This window comes from Eleginops maclovinus, chromosome 15, assembly GCF_036324505.1.
Source record: "Eleginops maclovinus isolate JMC-PN-2008 ecotype Puerto Natales chromosome 15, JC_Emac_rtc_rv5, whole genome shotgun sequence".
NCBI classification, from domain to species: Eukaryota; Metazoa; Chordata; class Actinopteri; order Perciformes; family Eleginopidae; genus Eleginops; species Eleginops maclovinus.
In genome coordinates this window covers 4,605,515-4,629,383 of record NC_086363.1, presented here as the reverse complement: position 1 = coordinate 4,629,383, position 23,869 = coordinate 4,605,515, and the positions used below count along the sequence as shown (strand labels likewise).

The window sequence follows — 23,869 nt, the reverse complement described above, 5'->3', positions numbered from 1 at the left end:
GTGTTGGACTGTGCTGTCAGACGGCTCCATAGAAAATCCTTGTTTTGTCTTTGTTTCAGCCTCAGTAGTCCGTGTTTTAGCCCCCTGGGCTCTCAACAGTCTCATCTCTGTTTCTGTTGATATTTCTTCCCCCAGAGGAACACAAATATGAAAGCCCAGGGCTGTCTTATTAGAGCAGAGCTGGAGGATTCTGTATATTCAGGACAGATTCCCAGACAACAACCCCAGTGTGTCACATTTAGCTCATTTGAGCAGCTCCCTGGCGTGCAGTAATTGAGCAATATTGCCATGGCTGTTGGCTTTATTGCATAGTACTACAGTGTATTGTTTTCTGTGCTGGTGAAGGATTGTTCATTGTCTCGCTGATTTGTATTTACAACAGGTGGTTTATAGGAATCAGGATGCCATTATTCTAATCTATTTTTATCAGTTAAAAAACATCAGCCAGTTATGATGTGTTAACAATTGAACATCAGTGAAACTGAAAGCGAGTACATACGATTTGACATACTTTTTTATCATCCATTAAAATTTTGGTCAATTTTAAAGCCGTCTTGTTGGTTTCCTAATGGTTTAAAGAGGCTCTCACACTTCGCTGTTGTGTGTAATATAGATTTGTGTGCATGTAAATGGTCTGCAAAGGCTACAATCCCGAAGTTCCCTCCCCTCCAACAAAAAATAAAGAGTTTTTTGAACATTAAAGCATGTAATCATGTCACCGTAGAGACAATATGAACCCTAAAATTAGCATATTAGGGCCAAAGTCAACATTATAATATGGTCAAAAAGTGAAATGACTGTGTGTAATTTATAAGGGATTGGTTGCTTGAGTGATTGTTGGACAGTATTATCAGTCGACTGCAGTTTCCTTCAGATATTATGAGCATTTTATTGTTTTTCAGCTCTTTGTTTCGGTTTTATAGCCAAGATCTTTCCTGTTTTTTGTTCAGATTTACAGCGGTCACCAGCGTTTTATTCAGCAGGTGTTATCAGCTGCCACAACCCACTGTGTGCTGCACATAAACTATAAAGCTGCGACACCAAACAGCAACATTTGGAGGAAACAGTGGAGCTAGAGCCCAGCCAAAGAGAACCTTAGCATTAAATGCAGGAACCCTGTAATTATTGACATTTCTGGCATTAAAATGAATAAATCTAAATGATATATATTCAAAAAAGTGCTTTTAATGTCAGCATTTAGAAAGAACACATTTACAAGCCATTAGATAAGCTTTACTGAAACAGTCTGAAACGTTCAAAAGTTGTTGAAGTAAACGTGCTTTTAACTTGGTACTGTTGCAGTTGACTCTGATAATCCATGCTGGACTTGCTCGTGTTTTGGCAGGAAGTTTTGAGGCCGTTTTAAGGTCGGCATGAGTGTTTAACAGCCGACTGTTTTTAGAGGATTGTTGTTTTTTTTTCTCACGCCATTACAGAGGGAGAGTGTTTTCCCTGTCTCTCTCTCCCCTTCTCTTCCAGCGTAAATGCCAAAGGGGCTCCTGTGAGTTGTTTGACTCGCATCTCTCGTCTCTGTGTTTTGCCCACATTATGAGATTAGTCATGCCGTACAGCAAGAGGCTGCCGCTCTCCAGAAGATACTTAATTGTACGTGGGAGGCGATGCTTTCAATAGTCGTTTTCCTGGATAATTAAGGTAGCCCTGAAATCAGGAATCCGCCACAGAAACCTTCCTCTGGAGTCACTGAAGAATACTTATTAATGTGAAGCTTTTTTTGCCATCACCTTTGTCTCCAAGGTGTTGACGTGTTGCATCTTTCTGGTAGTTTCTAATGGCAAGTATGTGCAGATTTGATGTGTTTTGCGACAGAAACGGCTTGGAGCAGTGTCTTTTTAAACCTTTGTAATGTATCTTAACTTCGCAAACGACTCAAAATCCCAGAGCAGGAAAGGTAGAGTAACCCTCATTGTGATGGAGGTGTTAATGTGAGTGAGATTAGGAAGTATTTGAATCCACTTTTAATGCCACTAAGCAGTTCGTTCATACTCCATCTACAGGCGTCTGATGATGTTCCCGTCCACTGTTCACTGTCAGAGCTAACCAACCTAAAACTACACTCTAAATATACATCTGTGTGGGAGGGGATTGTTTTGTTCTACCTGACATTAAAAGGCAGAGAGCATTGAAGTTTATCTCAAGTTGAGAGCATGTATTTTTGGAAGAAGATCTTAAGAGCTCAAACAAATAGTAAATTAACGGATAGACCGGAAATTACTCGACTACAATATTGATAATTACTTCCAATTTAATTTTATCACACAATTATATATATTAATTTACTTTCTGCCCTCGTACCAAAATGACTGTTTTCCCTGTTAAATGTTAAAGTGATGCCAGAAATCAATATTTATGTTCGTTTAAATCTGTATACTCCAGAAATATGAAAATCGTGTCAGACAGCTTTATTTTAAGGAGCCCCGACGGCGTGGTGTTGTTTGCGTTCATGTTGCTGCATCTTATAAACAAGATCAGCGCCACAGTGTTGCCCTCGTACTATATTTTTCTAGAAAAAAACCCCTGAAATGAATCACTTTCTCCAGCTTCTCAGATGCGTACATTTGAAACGTTCCTTGATAGTAAACGAAATATATCCTTTGTCCTATTGACCAAAGGATTATTCTAGAAAACTGGCATAATAATTAGAAATAAAAATCATCATCACACTGAAGATCTTCTCCTCCCCCTCCTGTTCTAAATGAAAAGCTTAATTATGGATCAATGCAACACTAATGGGCTAAATTTCACACTCAGGGGTTAACATTACAGCGCATTGACTTTACGACTCTCTGTTGCACTATAAATAATCATATTGTCACTAGTGTCCGTTGTTGAGCTACACTTGGTTAGTCTTGCTTTAACTAATGAGGCGAAAGTTATTCCTACACAGATTTTCACTCTGTAGTGGATTCCCATTAGTGTAATGAGACATGGCTTCACTGTTTACGCTATTTTTGTCACATTGGTCGGACTTGGCAGAGTTTCTGTCTGTAATTAAGGCTTAACGGACAATTGAACACATCACTATCGTTAATTCCTCTCCCTGCGCAGTAGAGGGGAAACACACAAGTCAACACCTTTTATAAACACAAGCTGTGTCCACGACCCGGTGATCTGCTGCCCAACGCTCGCCATTCCAGCGATTACAAATGAAAACAAAGTGCAAAGTTAATAAGAAAAATCCCAGAAAACACCTTTTGACTTCAGGCACGAACCGATGGAGAGAAGCTTGACTTCATAAAACGTCTCAACAGTTCGACTGGCTTTACATACCAAATTATGATTTATGAATAGCACTTTCTCAAGTCTTATACGAAGTGGGTACACAACTGAACGCTAGAGCTTGTGTGTATGGGACTGAGAAAAAGTAATGAAGAATCAACTCAAAATGATTTCATGTACACTCTTTTCATTGGAATGAATACGCATAAAATGCAACTCTTATATCGGAGATTGATGTAGATGTAGGGCCTAATGTATTATTGGATAGTCTTAAGACACATTTGGCACAGTTTTAGGTGCTTGTAGGTAGATAAATATGTAGGTAGGTAGACAGGCAGGTAGGTAAGTAGATAGGTAGGTAGGTAGACAGACAGGTAGGTAGGCAGGCAGGCAGGTAGGTAGGCAGGCAGGCAGGTAGGTAGGTAGGTAGGCAGGTAGGTAGGTAGGCAGGTAGGTAGGTAGGTAGACAGGTAGGTAGGCAGGTAGGTAGGTAGGTAGGTAGGTAGGCAGGTAGGTAGGTAGGTAGGTAGGTAGGTAAGTAAGTAGGTCCTTAAATCTAAGGAGGTGAGATTATTTGGTCAGTGCATTCATGATAAGAATAGATGAAGCTACATTTAAAGAGTCTTGATTAAACACGTGAAACCTGTTGATCAACTTCATCCAAGGTGGGTCCAATTCAAGCTTTAGGGAATAATGTGCATTCATACTTTTCTGGTATTTCTGGATTTTATGTTCATAATTTAATCTGTCTTCTCTTTGTCCATCAGCTGCTGTTGGTTAATGATGGATTAACACATATATTGTGTCATATTAAAGGTATAGATAAGAAAACATTTCAATGATCCCCGGGGGAAATCCACCAGCTACTCTGCAGCATATAAACTCCACTAATACCAGCTGCAACATTAAAGCGATGTACACATTAATGCAGAAGTAATCTTAATTTGTTACCACGATGTAGATTATACTTCATCCTTATCTATAATCTGGTGCTGACACTTTTGAATGCAGGGTTTTAACTATATATCTACACTGTACTATTGCTCGATGTATTCCAGTAAAAGTACTTCTTCCATCACTACAATGATGCTGCGCTCTTTACATCCCACTCCTTCCTTTCTTACGTTCTACCTAAGATGTTCTGGTGCTGAACCTGTCACTGGTGTTTATATAATCTCCATTTATGTAACCTCAGTTTATCTTTCAATTTCACCTTTTCTTCCAAATGCTGCTGCAGTGATTCAGACACTGAGCGTTGAAGTTTTTATTACCTTTCTTCGTGTTTTCATTTAAAATCTGAGTCTATAAAAACTGCTCAATGAATTTTGCCCTGATGATCTATTCAGAAATATGGAATAGTCATGATGACGTCAGGTGGCTGGTTGTTTGCAAAGGCTCCATTCATCAGTGTGATTAGGAAAAATTGGAAATGATGTAAACAGACTGTTTGATTTGAATCGAAGGTCATGTTGATTTCTGTTGTCTTGTGGCCTCATAGCTGGCGATTATTTGGCCCCTACTGCTTGTCCAAACATCCCAAGTGCTTTCAGCATTCATGGGTTTTTGATTGACTCTGATTACACCGCCTATTATTGCATTGAACGCTGAGAGAGATCCGCTGTGTCAGGAAGGAGGCTGTTATGACGTCCAGACCGAGTTAACTTCTCAAGGAACAAACCTTGGCGCTTTTAATACTTGAGAAAAGTCACCAACAGAAGATGCTTTTGTGCGAAAGGCTTTTATTGGAGAGGAATTTGAGCGGTTGTATTGATTGAATTAAATCCCATCAAGTTGCTACCAAGGCTTAAGAAGAAATCTGTGGACTTGTTTGCAACCTGAAAGTGATTTTTATTTTCTCGTCTCGCATTGCTCGGGGTTGATTGTGCTGTTGCTAGGGGTAATGCACACATGGTGCAATTGGCTTCTGTGTGTGTGTGTGTGTGTGTGTGTCCGTGATCCTGTATGACTTGGGTGAATTGCCAGGTGGTTATTTACATCCTTACACGGTCATCTATCTGTACACATTAACACAAGGATCAATCCTCCTCCCCCGCAGCCGTAGTTTACCAAGGCTGCTAATGGGCACCTATCAAGGCTCAATCATAATGAGACAAAGGGAAATCGCATTAGAGCTTCAGTGATTCCGCTAACTAGATTGACAAACACAAGGACGTTTTCCTAACCGAGATGAATAGTCCCAATCATGCCATTAAATTATATATATTCCGGTGTCGTTATGGATACTTGATTATCCGCAGAGACCGGAGGAAACTGGCGTCAAAGCAGAGGAATGAGGCTGCCGGTGTGTACCGTCTGCCGGGCAGGAATAGGAAAACAAAGCATTACAGTTGGTTCGTTTCCCCGCGCCGGCTGATTAAGATGAAGCCAGGGGAGGAAAGTGCGAGGCTAAATAAAGCAGCAGGTGGATCGTAGACACTGAGATCATCCCACAGAAACTGTCGGCCCACTTTCATCCTTTGTTGTAGTTAAACAAAAGGGAGGTCACTTCAGGATCGCAGATATTGCCATATTGGCTTCTCAATGATTTACCTCCATTAGACTCTGGAGAAAAATGCCCAACCCAGTTTCTAAGAAGCCGACCTGAGTTAATACAGTTGATTGAGAACAAGGTTACTGCTTTTATTGAAATACTTGGTATGATTTCTGCCCTTTTTTGAGCGTGATTTCTAAAATTAAAAGAAATAAAACCAACCTTGTTGTCAGTAGATGCAACAAATATAAAAAAAACTATATGTTGAAATATGAATCATTTAGTTCCCCTCTCTAACATTTTTGTGAATTTGCTGCTTTTTTAACATTTTTAAATTTGAGTAATAATATATTTATACATATTTTTAGTTTTCTGACTAGATATGTAATGAAACCACTATGCTCTGCAAAATAATTGATACTTTTTTACAGTTCTCTGATGTTTTATAGACTGATCAATTAACTGAAAGAAATAATCTGCCAATTAGTTGACGATGAAACAATAATCCGTTAGAGAAAAGGCACCGAAACGTTTAACAAAATGCAACAATTGGTTCTTAATAGTTGTTCCCTGAAAAATAGCTGAAATAATTTGAATGGTTGCCTGAAAATGTCTCTGCACACAACTAAGACCCTGTTGTTTCAGCTCTAGATCAGTTTTAAAACTTGTTTGGTTAAATGTTGAAGTGTTTATACCTCCAAGAACACATTGGTGCAAGTGTTAGGATGCCAGTCATGTGACTTTTCATCCCCATGGTTTTTAATGATGCCTTAAATCAAATCATCTTACTCCTCATACCTCCCACTTTTTCCTGAGAAAGAAATACACACGAACCAACCCTTCACACCCAAACTTATCAAAGCAAATTCAAGACTCACGATCAATTTGACAGCATTATGGGGTTCTTTAAAACGTACCATAGATCTCTGAGTATGAAGCATAAAAGCACTGGTGACAACTGATGAACCCCAGCACTGGCTCCTTGATTTATATACATAATAACTCAGGCTTCATTCAGTGATAAAGACTTTACAATGTCAGAATTTACAATATGATTATACTGAATGTTGAGTTGACAGCTGCTCCTGTGCGCTGTTTAATTTCCTGCCATAACAGCCACATCAAACAGAATATATACTCACCCTGTATGGCTCTGACAAAACACGATGCTCCGGCGTTAAATGGTCGGCTCTTTGATACGCCGCTTTTCCTTTTACTCCTTTTTCTGTCTGGCAGAGTTGTCTCCTGTGTCTTTCTGTTGGTCCTCTCTATCTCTCTGCTTCACAGCGTTGGCTTCACACCTTCCCTCGCTGGCTCGCTCTTCCCCTCCCCTCTTTCCTCTCGCTGACTTTTTTTCCTCTGTGCTCCTCTCTCCAACGAGGTGAAAAACACACTTGTCAAATACAGGTAGGTCATCACACCGTCTCTCATCCTCTTCAGTTGCTAAGTACGAGGTGCTTTGATGCAAACAAGTTTGTTCAGTACCGTCATGTGCTGCAATATAACGGTCCAGTTTTCTTTCTGAAACGAGATGGTAAAAGCAACAGCTGTTTAGTGTCAGTGTCCATGTGACAGAGCAGCTTAGGTGCTTCGTTGATGTCGTTTCCAAGGAAAGCTCCTGGTCTTCAGCTGTGAATCAAGAGAAGATTTCCTCAAAGTTTCTCTTTTTTCATTCAAGATAAACTCACCGTCTTCTGGGTAAGATATACAAGCGGCAAAAGTCCCAGTTTCTGCAAAATACAAGCAACACCTCTGGCAGAGAAAGCGGGTTAAAGCTTCTTCAATCCTCAAGGCTGCACAGATTCACTGACTTTCCGTCTCCGCCTCGTTATAAAAAGCCGCTCGGATAGACAAACGTCCGCACCAACACCCGGATTCAACCGTGAGCCACGATTAGGAGAAATTCCCACATGGCCGGAAGCCTCATCCTGTATCTGAGCACTGAGCAACATGTAAGAGGAGGGAGGAAAAGGTGAAGAAGTGGGAGAGTAGGATGAAGAAGAGGAGGGGAGGTGCCAGAGGAGGAGCCACTGTGGGTGTCAGGAGGGCCGACTGTTTGCCTTTGCATCCTCAGTGCTGTACGTCTTCATCTCTGGCTACGTTCATCATGAACCTGTAAAGAACTAGAGTGTGCCCTGTTCAACAGATGAAAGGGTGACAGTGGAAACAGTCCTCGCTGATTGGCAGAGTTTTATATCTTCCAGGTAATCTCAACTGCCTACATTTTGGAGTGTTTTTCAGTTCTGGGTTTAGTTTTTTTGTTGCTATGACCTTTCCTGTTCGATAAGCTTCTTGCTGCAGATGAATAATAGATGAAGCTTACATCATTTGTTTTATTTCTGAATAAGTCGTGGAAATAAGATGGAAATCAGAGGTGGAAATCTTTAGCATACCTCTGATAAGGATTTACAAGGTGGATATTAAATTCAAAACACATTCAGAAGTAAATCTGTGACTTCAACTTCCCCCGAGCTATGCAGCACATGGAAGGAGTTGAGTTCCATAGTATAAGGGTGGAGAGACATGGAAATGATCAGTAATAACAGACAGCAGAAGGTTATTTGTCAACATGCCTCGCACCAATGCTTTTGTCTTTCTGTTGTGATTGGTTATCTACTCAAGAGCACCTTTCAGCCTTTCGTCAGTGTCCTATTTGTTCCTGGATTCATGAACAGCTGTTCAGACGAGTTAGATATGTCAACTCCATCGAGAACAACTTTGCGAGTGTTCCTGACGCAATGACACTAACACATTGTCACATGGTGTGGCGCATACTGTCAGCACCCAGCGCAACATGTGTTATCAGATGGCATTTTTGCCTTCTGAGATTATTTATAAACCTCACCAACGAGTGGTTCTTCAGAGCAATATTCTGGACCCATGATGTCAACGTTTTCAAGTGTATAAACATGGTTTAGCATATCTCCCATCGTAAACTGAAAACGCATCTGTTCCGATTGCATCTTGGGATTTCAATTCTTCGAAAAAAAGCACTCTATAGAGTTAGCTTAGGCCTTGTAACAAATTCACCAGCTCCTACAATGGAAGGACTTGCTTGAAGTGAATATATCTGCTCTTTCCTTGTTGTTCGGAGTTTGATTCTCGATGTTTATTGCACTTATTGTAAATCGTTTTGGATAAAAGCATCAGCTAAATTAAATGTAGTGGTTGTGGGTAACCTTTTGTCAGCAGCTTTATCTTCCAAATAAAGGATGAAGAAATGATCTCTTTCCGTTATATTAAACCTTAAAGAATACTCATCTTTATGGTGACTGATGGGCAGCAAAGATGGTCAAATTGTTGCTGAAACGTGTCTTAAAGCAATTGGTCCAGCTAGCAAAATGTGCTGCCAATTGGCTGATTTGACTGTATGGAAACAGGGTATGAAATGTTTAGTTTCCAATGAACATCAGTCTCTTGATATTTCTTTTGAAGTGGATTAATGAATATCTATATTTTTGTCCTATCAAACAGCAGTAAAAACACAGCTCTCTTGAATCAATGATTGATATAATTTGGGGCATTGTGATACGGCATGCATACGCACAATCGGTCTTTCATTTACAACGAAAGGTAATAGCTTTGAAAATGGTCTCTTCATTATGCAATCATTATAATGGAGGGTTTCGAACAATTGCTCGTCATCTTCACGGCCCATCATCCTGCAGGAGGACCCATAGAATAGCCACCGTTTTTCTTGCTCCTTCAGAAATCCCATCTTCCCCGGAGTGTCCCGAAAGACTCACAGCTGTTTCTTCTTTACTCTGTGTGGTCCAACTGGTTCATGAGGCCAGGTGCTGAGCACGTCTTTGAAACAGTATTGCTTTCATGTGAATACATCGTGTTCCTTTTGCTTTGGATTTCCAGATAATACAATACAAAGGATACGAGGCATGTTCAATGTGTCCCTCAGGGAGTTAATGTATACAGGGATTGCTTGATGGCCGTAAATAGGGCACATCACAGGCCTCCCCCCGCACAGTTGACCCCTGTGACATCAGCACTGTGTCAAAGTGCTGTTAGACACCTCTGGTATTGTGAATGGGGAATGTAGAAGCTTACATCTTTGACTGGAGAACCGAACAGTAGCCATCAGATTATTAGCTGTATTTATTTACCTAGCATGAAGAACACAAGAATGGGGTTTAGTTTGTTGTTGAAATGTTTTAGTTTAGTTCTGTTATTAAGAATAGTGGATGAAGAAAGTAGCTTTTAGCCTTTTCTTAGCCTTGATGTCTCCGCCTGTTTGGGTCTTTTGACTCTGGTTCAGGACTTTAGTTCACTTAACATTGCTTTTAGTTCAAGGACTCTAGAGATGTTCCTTGTCCCCAAACTGAGAGCCATTTTTGGGGGAATTTTTGCCCAAAAAACGAGACAGCATGTGGCCTTCTTGGAGTTTCTGGAGGGGTCTTGTACTGAACGATTGGTTCGCCTGCTCTGAACCCAAGTGGTGTTGTGTTATTGTAAGGCTGTGGTTATACTCAAAGCAGTTAGGAGGTCATCTGTCAGAACCCTTAGAAACCAGAAGTTAAAAAGACATGGTTTTGTTCAGAGGGTTTCCTAAATCTGAATACTTGCATTGGGGTTAGATTGGTAAGTTCCATTCGGGATGTGCAGTATACCTTCCCACACACTTTCTCTGGGTCTGGTAGAGGTCACTGAGGTCATACAAGTGTCTAACAATACTGAATGCACAACAGACTTGTTGGTCCTCAACTATTAGAAATGGGGCTGAATAGACACTCATTGGGGGTATGTATGGAAAGTCTATTCTATGGAGCTGGAAAAAGGCATTATTCATTTGTGAATCCCCAGAGCCAGCAGGAGCTCTTAACTGGTTGTGGAATAATCAATGAGGCACACTGTAGTATTTGAGAAACGTGTGAAAATTCCCAAGAAACCGCTTAGCCTTTAAAGCTGTCAAAACATCGGTGTTTATAATGACTATTGTTTTTTGTCCTTACTGTATGTGGTATTCAGCTGTGTCAGATAGCCTTTATATTCCAAAAGCTGAGGCAATTATTTATAAAGACTGTGGTTTAGAAAGAAAACCCAAATAATTCATTTAATGGTGTGATTCTCTGCCTCAATTAAAGATAATTGCTTTGCGTGCTCCACACCTCCCACACTGCGTTGCTTGGCTTGTGGTAAACAACAATAGAGGTGCTGATAATAATGGCACAGAAAGCTCTCCCAACAGACGCATCCCTGGCCTGCCTGGTTTTATTTTATTTTTTAGCTGAATGTCAACTCAGGCTGCTCATTAGCTGTGGCCAACGAAACGTAACATTTGTCATCAGCCAAACGGTCTTCATTCAAACAAACAGCAAACAGTGTGCGCCCGACTCTCCGTCAACAGTTGTTTCTGTCATCAGCAAACCAAGATGACCCGTCCTTCTGCTAGCACTTGAAGGAAGTCTACTTGCTTTAGTACACCAAAAGAATAACGCCTTCCAATTTCCAAGGGATCAAAACCTCTTGATGGACAGATTACTCACATTGAAAGCAGCTTTCACTCCTCCAAAGTCCGTGAGAGCTTGCCTTTGAATATGAAAGTTCGTCTTCAATTGGGGAAACTAAAATGACGAGCAGAGTTCACTCCGGGGCGTTTGTGACTCACAGCATCACGGCAAGGAAAAAATGTCCTATAATGGGAAGTTATAGCCACTAAAATGAATTAATCTCCTGTCATTCTGTAGATATTCCGTCATTCACCATGGGATGGAAAGAGTACTAGAATATTATACATGGACCTTCCTATGGCAGCCAAGGGTCTGTTATGTGGGAGTGTAATCTTGTCAGCAGCTCATGAATACACTGATGCTCAATCAAAGGGAAGTGGTTCCTTACATCAGCGTGGAATCGATTTTTAAATAATCAATCTGTTTTGTTTGGTGACATGTGTCGGTAACGTACAGGTGCAGTGTATGCGTCTCTGGGTCTTGATCATTTGAGGCTTTGTCTGTCAGTGCCTCCCTTTGGGGCTTTTGACTGCATGTGTTGATTTCCACCATGCAACTTCCTGCGTGTGTAATTTTAGAGGCTTTATTTTGAGATCCTCATCACCTCTCTTGCTGTGCCGGTTGTATCCGTGCAGGGTGTTTCTTACAGGTTGTTTAGACTCATTTATCTCGTGTCTGAAATGTGTTCCAGTTTAGTCTAGTGGCCGATATTATTTAAGATTGATTAAACTTAAATCTATTGGAAGTAGGAAGGAGCTAAGACAACAAAATGCCGTTTAGCATCCAACCACAAGTGCAAAAACCATTCAAAGGAAAGTAATGTACTGAAAAATAAACAGGAAAATCTAGAGCAAATATCAAACTTAAACGCTTATTTTAAGTATCAAAGGGAGCCTGCAGCTAATCTTCGAATCGATAGACCCATCAGCCTTATATTTTTTCTGCGAAATGACAACTGGAGGCTCAAGGACGTCTCGTAGACAACGAGGCAATTCCCATTGGACTGACAGAACTGTGAGTTTAAAGGCGTGTCCGAGGCAGAGTCACGTTGCCCTTATTTGATTGGCTGAAGCAGTACCTGGTCCTTGGCTTGGGCAATGCTATGTTTAACGCATGAGTCTCGGCCTCTAATGTGTAGTTTTTGTCTGGCTGTGGTTAATTCACCACACAATTATTCCATTTATAGATGAACAGATAATTATAATTGCAACTTTGATGATAAATGAATCATTTTGAGTCATTTATTAAAGCAAAAGCACCAATCATTTGTAGTTTTAAAGCCTACAAATTGACAGGATTCTCTTTTTTACAGCATTGATTTTAACTTGATCTTTTGCCCTCTTGGTGTTTTCAAACTAAACCAGCATTTTCAAGTCACTAGCTCTGTGAACTGTAATACTCCAACAGAGCTTGGATTTGACATTCTGTTCATTCACTAAAAAGAAGCCTTTGTCTTGCGAGTGTGTCTTTACAGAGTGCAGGTGGCGGTCTGTGTTTAGTGTCTTTGAGACTGTAGCATCATGACTCAGTCGGACTCGGACAGCTGTGAGTGTATCCTGATGAATTTACTACAAGAGCAGAGGAACTTGGGATTTCGGCAGCGAATAGATCAAACCCCGATGGCTGCTCTGGATGTGTTGTTTAGATTTCAGTTCTGCGGTGTCTGTCACATTTCCTCCGCTCGGGTCTTTAAAGGATTGCAGCATTCTGGCAGTTTGGTGCTTATTTAAGGCAATCCTCCAGTCTTTATTTAGCTGCCTGTGGGTGCATTGTGCTTATCTTCCTATGGCCTTTGAGGCGAAAACCACTGGTAATGCTTCGCCTGTGAGAACAAAAGCATTTCACAGATGCATTGTTGCTCCAGTTTATGGTACGGATGGTTACCATTTTCTCAGCTTAGTTTTCCTGCAAGGTGACAGCTTAAAACCTAAACTGTCCAGTGTAGCATCCGCACTGATAAAAGTTTTTGCGCAGGGTTGATCGGTATTTTCTGTTTACCACACTAACCTGATACCTGAGGCTCCATGTTCCTTTAATAATGAGGGACCCAGATGTCCCGGCACTCTCAAGGCTGATAGTTATTTCAGCCACAGGGAACAGAGGCTACATGCCAGCCTTAAAGCACACACTATTTCCCGACTGATGTTCTTTCCGTGGAGCGTGCAGCACGGCGAGAACATCCTCAAAACAGGTTATTTGTTTCCTTTTAAAGAAGTGCTAATAGGCTGCATAGCTCTGAGACTGGTGTTTGTAGTAGAGTGCATCAGGAAAGGTAATCTGTTTCACAGTCATGTTACTCAACGGGGAGTCTTTGGTCAATCCACTCAGTCCTGCTTGTTCTGACATGTGTCACACAGGTCAGCTTGGGTCTAATTATCACTTAATTTACGCGTCGTTTCTGTCATGTCAGGTTTGTTTTATGCCTAACAGAAAAACAGTTTGAGTTATTCTTTTGTCAGTCCTGCTTTATATTTGGATAGTGCTTCAAACGTGTCTCTGTGCATTACCCTCTTATGTTGTTATATAATATGAAGGTATTGAAGTGGGTATTACTCTGCAGTGGTTCCCAGTGTAGTGGGATGATTCAGTACACCACATATTTCTTTTTGACAGTATTGATCTCAGTCTGTAAATTAATTAGAAACATAAAAACCAACACAGATTGTTGCCAGATAACATCCAGGAAAGCTATTAACGGATGTCTGTATCACACGTCTGAATATAATTGATTAGGTCCTAGGTATGTAGAGCCTGAGCTGCTACTTCCAAACAAGCTGCACACCCATAACGCACACGTCTTATGAGAGCGAGGCCTCCGGTGGATTGTAGCTCTTCTGATTCAACTTTGTCATAAACACAGTCTCGAGCAATCACCATTAAAAGTTAAGAGTAAATAGCTTCAGGCCTCTGTATTGTCTCGCCTGGTTTGCTCAGGATTTTAATTGCAATTAGCGCAGACTGTGATTTATCGACGCACGGTGGGTTTCAGCACGGTGCCATGTAGGGCTAATTGGTTTGGTTAAAAAGGCGTGACAGGGAGCATGCCGGAGGTACAGTAGCTCTCAGGAAGAGGATCGGACGCATAGATCAGCACAACAAGCTGCTTCAAACATCCTTCCCTTCAAAGTTTCCATTTCTTGCTCTATTCCTACGATCTTCCTGGAATCATTTCCTCATCACCTCCCTTCCCTAACATTTTCCATCCTCTTTGTGCGACCAAACACCTATCAGACTGGATTTGTCCCAGAAGTCATAACACTCGATCAGTTTTCTGTGAGCCACTTCTCTCTTATCAAGTGAGGATCTGCCTCGACAGCCGGTTTAAAAAGCAGAGTAATCATTCACTGATCACACGCCATTACTCTGCTGCTAAATGGAGGAGGAAAGGGGAGCGGGGAATGTGTGTATTCCTCTTCCAGTCACATAAAATGTCAACATTTCACTGCAGGTGTTAGCGGAGATTTAGCAGCAGTGCTGTTGCTCCTTACATGTCCCTTTTGTTTCTATTCAGCCTCAGCCAGGAGAGGAGGCTAATCAAGGTTAGGGCTGCAGCCGCTCCGTACAGCGAGAGTCTGTGCAGCGACATGTGTTTGTTAAAGGTGTGTCCCTCAACAAGGGAGTGCATCTGTGGTGTTTTAACACCATCTGCAGCGGCATGCTCTGCAAACACCACAAGGACACTTTGCACATTAAATGTCCAAGAATATGTGTGCTGTGATATTCAACATGAATAGTGGCAGCCACTTGTTGAGCTGCATGGTTTCCATCAGAGTTGGTTTAAAGCTTTCATTCATAAAGATCTTCTGAAGGCTTTGAGAAATAGAAGTACACATTTAATCAGAGGATTCTACTAAAAAGAAAAAGAATGAAGGTATAATATATAAGAAATTCAAATCATTTTAATCAAGATTCAGAGGATTGCAACTAGTCATTATTTTTTGGTATCTTTTAATCTGCGACTAGTTTCAGTGGTGATGTTGACTTGCATGATGATTAAAATCTTGCACTATTATTAGTTAGTTGAAAACATCAAAAGAAATATCCACTTAAAATGTCACTCAGTTTGTTTGTTGCTGCTCATGTTCAGTCAGTTTCAAAAAGAGAATATTGGGAATTATTTCCTTTTTATTTCATATTTGGTTGAATTCTAGCTGCATACTCAACCATTTTAGCAGCAGATTGCATGTTTTCCTCATAGCCCTAGTTCACCCCAAAATATGTCCTTTAAAAGAGATTTTTCTCGCTGTTTTTCCATCTCTCAGAGGCAGAGGAAATGTTTTAGATTGGTCCTAGCAACGGTCCAAATGCCAGACATGTTCAAATTAAATTCAAACGGACAAAGGCAGAAAATTCTCACTTTGACAAGCTGTAACCTGCTCATGTGTGGCTTAAAAAGTGACTGAGTTATTGGTTGTTTTTTAAAGAAAGTGTTTATTACATTTCCTCCAGCAGACAGCTCAAATACGGGACTCAAAATAAGACATTTGAATTGTATTAAAGCTCCTGTCTGCTGCATGTTGAAGTCATATCAGTCGTGGTTGATTTTATAAAAGTTTCCTTTAATGTTTAAACGATAGTGAAACACGTCTTAACTTTACCAGAGCTCCACAGTCTCCCCCGAGCAGAACAAAGGGGGGACGGGGGGTGAGGATGAACAGCGGCGGGGTGAGAGCAGAGTGGAGTTGAGTGGAGCAGGGAGAACAGAAAGGCAGCAGCGAGGCCTCACAAAACATCCCGAATAGAAGAGAGGAGAGCGGGACGAGCCAGAGATAGCTCAGTGTAGCCGGGGCTGCGAGAGCACACGGCTACATTTGTTAGAGAGGGGTTCAGCCAGCGAGATGTCAAGAGACAGGATGCCACATGGTACAGGAGTTACACAATGCCAGCGCGGCCACTTAGCACGCAGCGTGAGTAATGCAGTGTTTATTCACTGTGGAATAACTCAGAGGCCCCGCTGACGCACCGAGACAATCATTTGAGCTATGAATCGATCTTTAATCAGCGGAGGAGAGCCGTGTCAGGGGCTTAACTGTACTATTTAACACTCACTCGTACATATGTCTTTCAACTTGATTACTTGTAGGTAAATATGACTTCTTTGTGAATCCTAAAAATGCGTTCTAGATCTGGTCTCGCGGACATGAGTTCTCAGCTCAACTATTTTGATATTTAATGAATCATTTGAGACTTTTACTAAAGCTAAAGGCACTTATTTCTGGTTCTGAAAGTCACAGTAAATTGAATATATGATGGGTTTTGAATTGCTATTCGAACAGAACCGGACATCTTAAGATTGATTGATCAACGATTAAAGAAACTGCATTATTTATAACATTAGGTAAACTTGTAACCAGGTGAATTAGCGATATCTAGATCCGCCAAAGCTGCCAATCATGTCTTTAATTGCACTTTTGATAAATGTTCCTTCATAAATCCTTACGTTGCCCTTGACATATGCACCCCCCCTAAAGATGAATCAATAATGAATATTCATAAACTGCAGCTCTAGCTCGAGACAGAGGAACGCGGCGTGGCTGATTCTGTTGCCACTGTCAGCACGTGATATTAAACACCAGCTGTCGGTATCAACCCGCCGGTTGTTATACTGCCAAGGATGTTATGTTTCTGGTTAAGAAAACTACTGGCTCAATTTACATGAAACTTACTGGAAGAGAGCAGCATGGGCCAAAGCAGAACCCCATGATATCTAGGAGGAGATTTGAGCGATATGGTGGGTACAGCCATTGCTTTTTATGGGGTTGACAGTTGCCAGTTACCCCGACCTGTTGCTTGGTCTGTGAAGTGGTCTTCAAGTGTCTTGTTTAAACCCAAAGATATTCAGTTTACATTGATATTAAACAGAGGAAAGTCACAAATCAACACACTGGCACATCTGGAACAAGCAGCTGTTTGTTATTATATCTACTGATGGATTATTCAGTTTATCGTTGGAGCTCTCGTCCATTTGCAATTTAAATCTCTGTGTTTGTGTAAACAGTTCCAGGTTTTATTCAGTAGAGTGCAGCTTGGTTTGGTTTTTACACAGTTTGGTGACACGTGAGGTTGCAGGTGTCACTATATGCACTTAAATCTGAGAGGTGTTCCAAGCCCCTTAAATCTGTTTGGATGAGCAGGAATGAGGAGTCACTGCGATCTGTTTCCTCTCCTTCATCCCTCGCTTCCTCTCCTTCACACGCATCCCTCTCCCTCTCCAATCTTCTCTGTTTCTCTCGCTGTCGTCTGGAGATTTGTCAGGAGTTGCGTTCATCCTCACTGGCAGCTGTTGCCATGGTTGTTGTCAGCACTCTCCGAAAGTACCTGCGCTGGTATTTCCATGGACACAGATTGGGATGACACCGGGCTGTGAGGTGTAGGCGGGGAGGCAGCTCTCCGCCGTCAGCAGTTTGTTCGGTGGAGACAGACAGAAGGAGACGGAGGAGGAGGAGGAGAGGAGGAGGAGGATTAGGGTCCTGGAAGATATTAAACAGAGAGTAAAGGGAGGTGGAAAAGAGTGAACATGGGAGTGAGAGGCCACTGTTCAAGAGTAAAGTCTGCTTGATACTTTCCCATTTGTCGAAGGACGATTTCCCAGAGTTGTTGAGTTTAGATTTTTTTTTTAAATGACAAAATAAACAGTTTGAACTCCAGGGCAGACTACGATTTAATCCTTTTGCTAATCCAATAACACCGGAGTGGACAAAATAACATTTTAATGAGGCGATTATACAGCTTTCCCGTACGAGTGCCGTAATGAGGAGACTCTTTAATGCAAAATGGAGGTGATGGAAGGTGAAATGTGTGAATAACAAGAATCAGACTAAAGTACCTAAACCAGGGTTTTTGCTAGAAAAATATAGTGAGGCGCCAACGTCACTTCCGGTCAAAAGTATGACCCCGCCCACTTTCCGGAGAAAAGCCTAAAATTAGAGCGAAGCGGGAAAGAGTTCCTTCACCTCTTAAAGCTGCTGAGTCATATTTTACCCCAAACAACAAATAAATCCAGAGTGACGGTTTCTTTACTTCCTCTACGGATAAAAGGAGCGCAAAAGAAACTAATTCAGAAATCTCAATTTCAATAAATGTTCATGTTATCTTGTAGTTTGATTAAAATCTGTCCAAATCTGAATCTTCGAGACTGAAAGAGTTTCATCATGTTTTATTGATTGGGACATTTCACAGGTTATCCTGATTCATTACTGCCTTTAATGAGTTTTCTTAAAACGTATTAGGGACTGTGTCTGAAAATCAATTCTGGTAATCGTAGGATGTGAGGCAAAACATTTGTGTTGATTTTCCTTTCCTAAGCCTCATCATGTTCACCAGACTGGATCCTTTTGGACTCTTGAGTTAAAGGCTCCCTGGTTTCCTATATGCTGGTGAGATGCTCGGAATACTTTAAGCAAACATTGATCTGCTTAAGATAACAGCTGTGTGTGAATTAGGTTTAATATGTTCGATTTCACGTCAACCAAATCCCGGTTGAATGTGCTCCGATCTTTCCCCGCGGCGGTGAGAATCAGTCCGATTACAGACACCCATCACATAAAGCTGACATTCCCATTCGCCTCCCTCTTATCCGCCTGTATCGGTAATACTTCTATTCGTAAATCTAATTTTCTCTGCCTGTGTGACAGCAGGCACTCGGCCCTCCTGCAGCCGCTCCTCATTGACCCCTGCGCTCGCCGTACAGCCGAGCCATCAAGGACAGCCGCAGATGGCGCTGAGCGTCTCGGCGTGAACAGCCCGAGTTTCCCTTCATAAAGCCAGGCGAGAGGCTGCGGCTGACTGCAGCTCCTCCGTCAGGCCTCCCGCTGACCGCCCATCTGTGTGTGGCAGACCCTGACTCTGTTCGCACTGTCAGCTTCACTGAGCTCTGATTTAAGGAGCGCATCCTCGTCATTAAGGTCTCGAACATGTCCGTTTTTCCATTATTTTTTAACAGCTTTTTCCCTCTGTGGCTGGCTGTGGGGTGACGAGTGATTTTGAGTTTCTGGCTGCAAAATTGTTGGTTTCTGACTGAAAATGTTTATAGGAGAGCATAAATAAACCCATTCATAAAGTATGTGCATTTTAAAATGGGTTTGGGGCTTTACTTGACTGTATTTGACACTGGAGAGTAAACACAGGATTTTATGATTCCTTGTCCTTGTGTAGGTGGGTTTCAGTTCTCATTTTAAAATCCACGTTCAGCGTTTAAAGGACATTTTTGCCCCAGGCGTCTGTTAATAATTCACTAACATGTATTTCCGCTTATTTATTAAATACAGGGGTTGTTTTCAGCTCAGGTCTTTATGTCTCTATATAAGATACATGACACCTCCATGAAACCGGCTGTGAAAGAGAGAGAGAAAATATACTAGCCACACCCCAAAACTGTTTTTGAACAGATTGAGCTGCAACAAGGATTTTCATGGTCATCTTCATAATAAATCATAAAATGTCAGAAATTAGTGCAAAATGTCCAAAAATGTCAAGTTATTGTCTTTAAATGACTTCTTTTGTCTGTCCAACACCCAAAGACCGTCAGTTGTTCATGTTAAGACAAAAGAAAAGCAGGAAATCTCCACATTTGAGGAGCTGGAATTTAAATATGTTGACATTACTGCACATGAAAGTATTGATCGAATTATAAAATTGCTGGCCACTTGTCGAACATGTCGAACTGTGTATTTGGAGTTTCTTGCTCGCTGGTTCCCCGCGCTTCCAGTCTTTATGCTAAGTTAATCTAATGACATGACAGCGGTCTTCTTATCTCAACTGTGGGAAGAAATGTGAAGAAGAAACCACCGCCTAGCATGATGTCGTGTGAGAGTAAATCAGAAGAAGTCCGTACTTCTCCTGAAAGCGTTCACCGATATTACCACACGCCTGCGGCATCCGTCCACAGCACGAGGGGATCCAGCAGTGGTGCTTCACCTCTGACTCTCTGTCCTCGTTGAGCCGGTTGAAATGGATGTGTCGTGTTTTGACTCCTCGAACAGTTTCCCGTTGCACCGACAAACATGTCGTCTGCACAGTTCTCTCATTTGTTCGTCAGGGTTTGTTGTCTTTATAAAAACTCAGTTAAATTAAATTAGCTCTCTAACATCCTGAATTACTGCGCCGATCCAAATGAATAAAGGACGCATGAGCACTTTTTCCTTTGAAGCTATTTGTTTGTTAGCCTAAACTTCTATATGCAATTTACATTTACATTTCTAGCTCTTGCTTTTAGTTTCTTTCCTGAAGATCTTATGGTTGTTATATATCTATGCAACCTCTGAATTGCCTTGCGTCTGAACAGTGCCGTGTAAATAAACATCCCTCGCTTTGCTTACAGCTCTGAACACATTTCTCTACCTGCTGCTGCTTTGTGCTTATGTATAATGCAGCCCCGATGCCTTTGTAGTTACGAGAGCCCTCAGCCGGCTGATGTTTTGGAAGCAAAGGGTTGTCACGTGAGGCCCTGCTTTCACTCTCGCACCGATCAACAGTTTACACAAAGCTCTGGATGGCTTTACCAAAGAAATTCTGCTTCAGTGAGACATCTTTAGAGGATGAAGGACGGTCGCTCAGAGTATGTGAGCAACCGGTTCAATCACACACAGCCTTGAGTTTCCTCTGTACTCAGGAGAAATGATTACAGTGAAGACGATAAGTGTTGTTTTGATTAGAACTGAAACAGACAGCAGTCCTGAAGGTAGTCTACCGCAGCAGACAAATGTCAAGCTCTCTGTGTGCGTGTGTGTGTGTTTCTCAGGGGATTCCTTCACTCAATTCCGGTTTTCCGAAGAAAAGGACTGGGAGATGGACTCCTCTGCAGCCAGTCAGGTAAATCTATACACTAACCAAACAGTTTCTGTCTTGTATGGATCAACCCACTTTGAGAGCTATGGATCCCTCAAACGTCTAAATCCAAGCAGTTAGGAAAAACTAATATAGCTTTGTTTGCACACTAGCAGAACATCTGAGGGTGGGTTGGCGCTTAAATATTTCCAGTACTATCTGAAAAGTTGGCACCACATTTCACATTCATGGTTCCCAGAAGATACATCATACTGATTGTGGTGACCCTCTGACTTTGTCTCTTGAGCCAACAACCAGATCAGACTTGTGAGAGGGGGGGGGAAATGTCTCTGCAAGTGCTGAAGAGTTAAACTGCTAGACCAGGTGTGTTAGACTCAACTCAACCGAGGGCCTTACTGGAAAATGAGGCTTCTCACGCACAATTTGGTCCACATAAAGTCCTAAACAGTAAACTAAAAAGGTTATCTTGTAAAGCACCGAAGTATCATCCCTGATTATAGATCGGCTGAAACTCAAACGCTATAAAAATTCCTCTTCCAGTCTGGTTATGTAACCATTCCTGAACTCTTTGTACTTCTTGCATACAACCAGAGCCAAAGGAGTATTGATCTGCGTTTGTAGACTTCTTGCAGTGTAACGATCACAACAGATTTATGAGGTTTCGCTGAAGTTTGAACTGATTTTACAGCCTGTTTCCTCTCCAGATGTCTGCAGTGTTCGTGGACCTCCCGGCGCTCGCCCAGACCCTCCAACAGGTGCCTCTCCATCAGAGACTCAACCTGGAGGCGGAGCTGCTCCAGGTAGGCTGTTTGACTGAAGGGAAAAACACCAAGGGATAATAGCCGTAAAAAAGTAGTGTAGTTTAAAATGCCAGTATCTTGTTGCAGGTTTGAATTTTTCACGCCAATCCTGTTTCAGGTCTCGACACCAGTAGAGCTGCCCACTATGACCCTCCCTCACAAAAAGGAGATTCCCAGAATATCCACATTCACTCCTCCGCCTGCAGCTTTGAAAGTCCCCTGCTCCGACCAGAAAGTCCCCGTGGCTACAAACCCAGCGACGGGCTCTCACTCGCAGGTTCCCTCGCTGGTGGAGGATGACGGGGATGAAGAGCTGGACCAGCTGCTCAGTCTGCAGAAACCAGTTCCAGGAAACCAGTCCGTCAATGTGGGGGAGAGGACGGTTCCAGAGAGAGGTGAATATATTCAGCTTGTGTTTTGAGCATTTTGAAAAGGAACTAATGACAGTAGGAGTCCCAATTTACCCACCGTGTGTTCGTTAATTTTGCAGAGCGTGAGGAAGTGAAGGAGGTGACAGAAGAGAGGATGCAGGAGGTGAAAGACAAAGACGTCACACCTCCCAAATCTGCATCTGTCAAGCAGGAAATGACGGAGGAAGACCTGGAGGACTGGCTGGACAGCATGATCTCCTGAACGTCAGGCACCAAGGAAAGGACTTAATCAAAGATGGAAGATGAATAAAAAAGGGGAATGGACTTTAATGTTCAGCCTGAAAGCCATTTATTTGCCGGACAGATGTTTGTACAGGAAAGTGTGAGCTTCTTATGAAGGCCTTTGCTTTATTTAGCTGAGTTAAAAATTGGTGGTTAAGTCATTTGCTTATTAGTTACCATGAGTCTGTACTTCCGGTGTAGAGACAGGACAGTATGTCTTTCTAAAATGTGTCAAAATGTTCCTTTTGCCCAGAGAGAGAATCCTCTGTTCCCTGTGAAAGTAACACACCGCAGGAGTGTCAGGCGGCTCCCGCTGCACAAAGGGACGGATTGGAAACGTTGCTTTATTGCGTCAACTTCTTTATTCATTTCCTCCCCCTCTTCAAAAGAAATGCAGATTACCAAAGCTACTACATACATAAAAATCACGATAGCATTTGAACTGTTTCGTCTTCAATAAATACTTAAACCAAGATTCGTTTTTTTCCTTTTGCTCTTTTTGGGCTCTTCTACTGGCGGGCAGGACACCACAACTTAGAAATAAAACCAAACCAAGCAACATTTACACAAGGATCATCTAAACTTCATACAACAGATGTTTTCTCTTATGAGTTAATCGTTTAAAAGCCACAAAACTAGCTTGAGCTAATCCTAATCCATAGCTAAAGCACTGCTTGTGTCAGGAGGGACAGAAATGATAAATGTTTTTTTGCATAGTTTCTCTTAAGGCACGTCGGCACTTGATAAAACATCTTAAGTGAGACGTCTCTGGTCCTGGAAGAACCATCTTCTGTAGCGTTTCGTCTGACAGATTTTAAAAGGCAGATCAGGTCTCACTCAGGTTCGATGTTAGCAGGATCATCACCAGCAGCACACATCCATTCAGCAGGTTTGGTAATAAGTGACACAAACATCCTGGCGTTAATCTACAGATTGTGCATATTCAAACATTCAGTAGTCATGCTGTAACCCTTCGCATGTATCAAATGTCTACACACAACAAATTGTGCAAGAGGTTGGGGTTAAGCAAGAAAAAGGCAATGTGAATCAAAATAATTTGCATAAAAGAGGCGTCGTGGCAAAGTGACGTTTCGGTAACGAGGAAGAGGATGCACAAACCCGAAATGTCCAATCGTCAGTCGCACGTCTTAAAATCGTTTTCCTGACATGATCTTTTCTGAATCTGAATTCAAAATGAATGATTATTATTTTCTCAACACCATGGCAGCAGAGAAAGTCCAGCGTGTGTTCAGGCTCTGGTAACGGGGAAGTCAAGCTCAGTGTCTCTTTCAGATCGAAGGAAAGTAGAGAGGCGGGTTTGAGGGGCCGCGAGGCTGTCCCGCTCTAACCCAACTGGTCCTCGTATTGCTTCCGGAAGCAGTCTCCGGTGGGGAAGAAGTCCCAGCATCTCTCCTGGTACATCTTCCACACATAGGACTC

General features: G+C 41.9%; 3 protein-coding genes across 4 annotated transcripts in view; 1 reads left to right on the top strand and 2 right to left on the bottom strand.

Annotated features, from left to right (window-relative positions):
• The window catches only part of LOC134876640 (muscarinic acetylcholine receptor M5-like), a 13,055-nt gene extending 6,000 nt beyond the window's left edge, over nucleotides 1-7,055 (bottom strand). Inside the window, exon 1 of the mRNA XM_063901673.1 lies at nucleotides 6,871-7,055. The gene's annotated coding sequence lies outside the window, so the exon portion shown is untranslated. The remainder of the gene's footprint in view (nucleotides 1-6,870) is intronic.
• aven (apoptosis, caspase activation inhibitor) overlaps nucleotides 1-22,902 on the top strand; it is a 25,320-nt gene extending 2,418 nt beyond the window's left edge. For both annotated transcript variants that reach the window (XM_063901674.1, XM_063901675.1), the window contains exons 3-6: nucleotides 20,930-21,000; nucleotides 21,681-21,776; nucleotides 21,895-22,171; nucleotides 22,267-22,902. In XM_063901674.1, the coding sequence (XP_063757744.1) occupies nucleotides 20,930-21,000; nucleotides 21,681-21,776; nucleotides 21,895-22,171; nucleotides 22,267-22,409 (587 nt within the window). In that variant the 3' untranslated portion in view covers nucleotides 22,410-22,902. The remainder of the gene's footprint in view (nucleotides 1-20,929; nucleotides 21,001-21,680; nucleotides 21,777-21,894; nucleotides 22,172-22,266) is intronic.
• Nucleotides 22,773-23,869, bottom strand: part of ryr3 (ryanodine receptor 3) — a 94,355-nt gene continuing 93,258 nt past the window's right edge. Inside the window, 1 exon segment of the mRNA XM_063901676.1 lies at nucleotides 22,773-23,869. Within this exon segment, the coding sequence (XP_063757746.1) occupies nucleotides 23,774-23,869 (96 nt within the window). The 3' untranslated portion in view covers nucleotides 22,773-23,773.